This window comes from Thalassophryne amazonica, chromosome 2 (genome assembly GCF_902500255.1).
Source record: "Thalassophryne amazonica chromosome 2, fThaAma1.1, whole genome shotgun sequence".
Taxonomy (NCBI): Eukaryota; Metazoa; Chordata; class Actinopteri; order Batrachoidiformes; family Batrachoididae; genus Thalassophryne; species Thalassophryne amazonica.
Window position 1 is genome coordinate 20430643 of NC_047104.1, and position 6627 is coordinate 20437269.

Sequence of the window (6627 nt, forward strand, 5' to 3'; positions counted from 1 at the left end):
TAACCTGCTTGTTTCAGTCACATTATCACAGTATGTTTGTTTCATTCACAGGATTTTAATAACCTGCTTGTTTCAGTCACATGATCATATTATGTTTGTTTCATTCACAGGATTTTAATAACCTGCTTGTTTCAGTCACATGATCATATTATGTTTGTTTCATTCACAAGAGTTTAATAACCTGCGTGTTTCAGTGACATAATCATAACATGTTTGTTTCAGCCACATGATAATAACATGATATGGCAGACATCTTGCATTACCTGATCATGGTTGCTGACTTGTTGTGGTCTGGCAGCGGCTCAGGGGCCCTGTTCGTCATGGGAGGGGAGAGGGGGGCCTAGTCGGCCCGAGGCCGCTGTCCTCTGGCTGCGGCTCTGGTTGGTTCTCACGCTGTGCTTTTATTTTGAAGGAGCGGTGAAACAGATGCAAACTGCCGCCTCCGTCTCTTTTCTCGGTGTCAAAGTCAAACTCTCCGCAGCTCCTCGGCAGGCGGTTCGATAATGTGAGGCTGCAGTCTTACTGTGAAGCTGAAGCGAGGCTGAGAGGACGCTCCGAGCCGCCGTTCAGCCGTGAGGCCCGGCTCCGTTCGGCGGGACCACACCCTCCGCGCTTCCTCATCGGACTCCGGCGGGAGCGCGCGGCGCCGCTTCCAGCTCTGCGCAGCGGACAGAGTGCTCAAAGAAGTGGACCGAGGGTCCGGACGAGCAGCAGCGTCATGGCAGTGACAGCCGAACCCCCGCGGAGGACGAGCGGGACCTCCCGGTGTCCGGTTCCCCGTTAAGAGTCCCGGACGGACACACGGACGATGCGCGTGCGGGCGAAGCTGGTTTCTGGACCTGAACCGTGTCTGACAGAGGTTCGAAGCGGACGGATGGTTCGTGTAGCGGTGGACTTGGACTCCTGGGGTCATGGTTCCGGAGGGACACGCGTGGGGAACCATCGCGCGCAGGCCAGGCCGCGCTCCCACGCCGGGTGTGATTCGGACCTCCTCTCGGTGCTGTTCCGGCCCCCTGGACCCGAACTGATGCACTCCTGACTGTCTAAAAGCGGACGGAGTTGAAGGTTTGGATCTTAAACTGTGAGCCGGTTGGTGTGTTCTGACCCGGTTCTGGTCTCGCATGCACTTTGCCTTTTGAAGCACTGCAGTGTAAGTCGAGCTTATTGATTATTGATCAGCCTGTGAATTCTGCTGAACAATACCTGGCACCACCGTGACGTCACCCCTGCTTCCTGACGTCATACCCTGTTCATGGCATTTTGAGTTTTTTTGTTTGTTTTTACGCAGGCAGAGATCAATACAGTGATCAGTTTGGATTGTGAAAGTACTGATGATCAGGACATTGATTGATTGCAGATGATACACATGTTTACATCGAATCCACTTCCTGTGTGACACCAGCTAATGTTTTTTTTTTGAAGGAATTTAAGGAAGACTGGCCAGTTTTGTTTTAAATTATTATTATGTTTTTATGAGTTTGGATTGACAGGAGGTTTATTTTGAAAGATAAGTACAGCAACACCAAAACATAAATAACTGAAGCTGTGTGGACAAGGGATTTGACCCTTGACCCTGCTGCACCCCTGCTGATTATGGCGAGTGGGGGATCTGGAAAGTCAGCGAGCGAGGGATCGAGTGGCGCACCCGGTGGAGGTTTGCAACAGAGGAAGCGACTCTCCTCCATCTGTGACACGTGTAAGGCCAAGATGCAGCTGGTCGCTGACCTCCTCCTGCTGTCCAGCGAGATCAGGCCCATCATGACCGCCGAAGGCGTGGCCATGGCTGACACCTTTGACCAGTGTCGCGACACGGTCATCGCCAGGACTAAAGAGCTGTCCATCCTCACCCACGACATCCAGAGCCAGCTCAACATGGGCCGCTTCCACGAGGTGGGAGACCGCTTGTTGGAGATGGCGGACCTGGTGGTGTCGCTGACCGAGTGCTCGGCCCACGCCGCGTACCTGGCTGCTGCGGAGACCCCCGGCTGTCAGCCCTGCTTGCCAGGTCTGGTGGACCGTTACAAGGTTACCCGCTGTCGACATGAGGTGGAGCAAAGCTGCAGCATCCTCAGAATTACACCCCTGCCAGATCTTACGCCCCAGCTGCTCCTGGAGCTCTCTCAAAACATCTCCACCAACCTGAAGACTCTGACAGACATCTCGTCGCTGGCCAGCGAGAAGTCCAAGGATCGCTTTTCAAAAGAACAGTTCAAACTGAGCGTCAAGAGTATGAGCACCAGCGGCACTGCTTTCCTGGCATGTGTGAAGGAGGTGAAAACCCAGCCTAGTGAGCTGACCAGGAACCGTTGTGTTCTCTTCAGTGCTGCTCTGGTCCAGGCTGTCAACACCCTGGTCGGGTTTGCCACTGAGCCTCAATTCCTGGGCAGAGCTGCGGCAGTCACAGCTGAGGGGAAAGGTGTCCAGACTGCTGTTCTGGGAGGGGCCATGAGCGTGGTCTCAGCCTGTGTCCTTCTCACTCAGGGCCTGCGGGATGTAGCCCAGCACCCAGAGAACAGTTCCAAAATGTCTGATTACCGGGAACGTCTACGTAACTCGGCCTGTGCGGTATCAGATGGTTGCACTCTGCTCACTCAGGCACTCAGGGAACGTTCATCTCCGAGGACGCTGCCACCAGTCCAATCTCATTCTGTGAATTAGTGCCCAGGGGCATGTCAAAGAGACAGACTGGGTTCTGCCCGGTGCTCTTTGGGTTCAGACTGGGTCTAGGCTTGGTTTAGGCCAGGTTCAGGCTGGGTATAGGCTAGGTTCAGTCCGAGTTTGGGCTGGGTTCCGTCCAGGTTCAGGCTGGGTTTAGTCTGAGTTCAGGGTGGATTCAAGCTGGGCTCAGGCTGGGTTCCATCCAAGTTTAGGCTGAGTTCAGCCAAGGTTTGGTCTGACTTCAGGCTGGCTTCAGTCTGGGGTTAGGGTGGGTTCAGGCTGGGTTTAGTCTGAGTTCAGTCCGGGTCTGACGGTGAAAGGAGGTCCAACAGCAGCTGGTCCAGTGTTTGTGTCGCGCTGGATGTGACGTCACCGTGCACACCTTTGTTTCCCTCGGTGTTCAACCCAGGATATGAGGACCTCTGGGGGCTGAGCAGTGCAGTGTCTCAGTGTGTGAATTGTTGACGCTGATGGTTTTTGTGTGTGTGTGTGTGTGTGTGTGTGTGTGTGTGTGTGTGTGTGTGTGTGTGTGTGTGTGTGTGTGTGTGTGTGTGTGTGTGTGTGTGTGTGTGTGTGTGTGTGTGTGTGAGAGAGAGACACACACAGGTTTTACACTAGTTACCAGACCATCCAGACCATGTTAACGTGTTCTGATCTTGCATGTAAAGGAAATATTTATTTTAACTATTAAAAGGTTCTGATCTTCTTTCTGTTGGGATTGTTTGATCTGTGACCTTTGACACAGAATCACAGCGTGATTTTAGGTAGGTTTTTTAATTGATTGTATTGGTTTAATGAAACCCGATGTGTCACATGACGTGCACATCATGTGACACATCGGGTTCACTCTGCTTTTAGGCCACAGGTCAGAAATGAGAGTTGTTAAATCCAGTTCAGAGCTCAAATCTGGGTTAAACATTTTCAGATCGGTTTATTTCACATAAAAGGATCAAATCGCAGTGAGGTGCACTGATTGGTTGATTGATTGGTGCCTCAGTCACTCACCTGAAGATTTGTTTTTGGACCCCTCCCCCCCCCCCCACAAAAAAAAAAAAAATCTGTCTGCTGAGGTCACATTGGACTCTTGGGGTTTTGTAAATGTATATGACCTCTGACCTCTCCCCGTCACAGCTAGAGCCACTTGTCCCAGTGTCACCAACCAAACGGTCCCCTCTAAAAATTGGTCCGCCCTGCCTTCACTGCGCATGTGTCATTTGGGACCACAGCAGCACATCTGAGTCTGACTCTCTTCACCCAAAGCAGTCAAAGGGAATAATGTGATTATTAACCATCAGATGACAAAGTAAAACCTCTTAATCATTCTAACGTCAGTTTGAAGCAGAAACAAGGCGATAATTGATGAGTCGTTACTGACGCTTTGAAATGACGGCGGTGCAGCAGCAGCACATCTGATCGCTTTCTCTGTCTTTTCTTATGAAATAATGCTGAATTTATGTGGAAATGATTGTTGTAGAAAAGCTTCAGATATCTGTCGCTGAGATAGATGATGACTGGAGGGCAGTTTGAAGCAGAAACGAGATGATAATCGGTGAATCGCTGCTGACGATCAGAAATGATGCATGCGCAGTGAAGGCAGGCCGGCCCGATTTTTAAGGGGGGCTGTTCCGGTCGGCAACACCGGTTTTCATTCCTTGGCCACACCTGACCATCTCAGATTTGCTCCTCATTGTAGATAAATGGTAAATGGACTGCCTTTATGTAGCGCTTTTCCATCCGCATCAGACGCTCAAAGCACTTTACAATAATGCCTCACATTCACCCCAATGTCAGGGTGCTGCCATGCAAGGCGCTGACTACACACGGGGAGCAACTAGGGGATTAAGAACCTTGCCCAAGGGCCCTTAGTGATTTTCCAGTCAGGCTGGGATTTGAACCGAGGATCCTCTCATCTCAACCTGAATGAAATGTTCATGGATTCTTCATTGGTATTAGTCCTCTTCAACCTTAAAATTAACTGCTCCTGTGAAGAATATATTTTTTAAATGACAGTTTCTTAAATTTTGGATAAATGTATTTTGTGATTTTCTCTTTTCTCCATAATGAAGCATGTCAGAAATGTCATATTTTCAGATATGTCATATCATAGTTCATAAGCTAAAAATGTGAGAAAGAAATAAAATTGTATGATTTATGAGGCATTACATAAGATTTTATACATATTTTTCAGACATATTTCCCAGTTATGACAAAATGTACCATAAAAAGAATCGTATCACTGCAAAGAGCATGTCTTTACTCGTAAAAAAAACACAAATTATAAGTTGGTACCTTGAACCAAATGAGTTTTATGAAGGTATCAAACACACATTTTACTGCAACCAGAAATGTTGTTCGAAGGTATAAACTGTAATAACTGTATTCAAGTTACACATCAAAGCCACTTCATAAGTTTGAACAGGGAACATATTTCCTTTTCCATATCAGATGGGAGTTTGTATCTCCTGCCAGTGGATGATGCCCAGGACGTGTACCAGAGGAGCCCAGCAGATATCTCCTTCTGGAGGTTGGACTGTGCAGATGCCTGACTGTCACCTGTACGTCTAGTTCTTCCTCTGATGTTGAACAAATGTTTATCCACCACTGTTTGTCAGGGACAGCGCATATTTTCCAGGTACAGCAACGGTGTGACGGCTGATGTCACCACTGTTTGCTGACACGTGTTTTTGGTGATAGTGCGAATACCATTTACTTAAAAAAGAATACAGATAAATTATTGTGTGAATGTGTGAAATTATTGTGTGAATGTGTTTGTCCGTCTATCGGTGGCCCTGCGACAGACTGTCATGCTGTCCAGGGGTACCCTGTCTCACGCCCTCCGAGTGCTGTGATAGGCTCCAGCTCCGCGTGGCCCATAATTTCAGTAAGAGGGTATGGATGGCAAATACCATAATATGCCTTAAAACAGCATTATCGTTTTCAGTAAAACATGGTATGTTTGATATCTTCATAACAATAGTTTGGTTCAAAGTACCAACTGGATTTTTTTTTTGTAACTAAGACAGCCTACGTCCAGCAATATAATCATTTTATGGTACATTCTCATAGCTGATCAATATGCATTTAAAAACTAAGCATGAAATAATTTAAATATTTATTGCCTTGTAAACCACAAAATGTTATTTCTTTCTTATGTTTCTAGTCCATGAATAAGAGCTATGATACAAGTAATAGCTCTGAAAATCTGAAAGATCTGGCATGCTTCATTATGGAGATATAGAGGGTCAAACATGCTCTGAAACACACACACACAAAAAAGTGTTTAGGAAGCTGTGGATTGGGAAATACAGTATTCTACACAGGGCCAGTTGATTTTCGGTGTGAAGAGTGCTAATCCCAAAGAATAAATCCTGAAAATTTCATTCATCTACAATGAGGAGCTCAAAAGTTATCACTGATTGAACATTGACATTTTTTTTAGAAGTCCACAATTTTGATGAAAAACGTCTACTTTTTTAGGACCTCCATATCTCAAAAACTATTATAGAAGTCTAAAATTTAACACACGTTATTGGACCCACTAGTAACACTTTCAGGAAGTACGAAGCAAATCTAAGATGGTGAGGCATAAACTTTTTTTTAATCTTGATTTGTCATGGAATGATCCTCCAGTGAGTCCTGCTGCCAGGACTCGAAGTCCAGGGTCCTACCGAGGTGTCTAAATGGTAAATGTCCTGCATTTATACAAGGCTTTTCCATCTGCATCAGAAGCTCAAAGCGCTTTACAATCATGCCTCACAATTCACACAGACACACCGATGTCAGGGTGCTGCCATGCAAGGTGCTCACCACACACCAGGAGCAAAGGGGATTATGGACGTTGCCAAACGGCCCATAGTGATTTTCCTGTTTTGCTGGATTTTGAACCGAGGATCCTCTGGTCTGATGCCCAATGCTTAACCACTAGATCGTCACCTTCCAGTGATGGTCTAGCTCGTGGTCTCCAGGTCA

At 47.3% G+C, this 6627-nt stretch overlaps 1 protein-coding gene across 1 annotated transcript; it reads left to right on the forward strand.

The window, feature by feature from the left end:
• Positions 1 to 382: 382 nt before the first annotated feature.
• On the forward strand, positions 383 to 2668 carry tlnrd1 (talin rod domain containing 1). The gene has a single exon (XM_034184111.1). The coding sequence runs from the start codon at positions 1594 to 1596 to the stop codon at positions 2656 to 2658; it is 1065 nt and encodes a 354-aa protein (XP_034040002.1). The 5' UTR covers positions 383 to 1593; the 3' UTR covers positions 2659 to 2668.
• The last annotated feature ends 3959 nt before the right edge of the window (positions 2669 to 6627 follow it).

Excerpts from the sequence above, each read along its gene's own strand:
- tlnrd1 (XM_034184111.1), top strand. The coding sequence starts at position 1,594 with ATGGCGAGTGGGGGATCTGGAAAGTCAGCGAGCGAGGGATCGAGTGGC.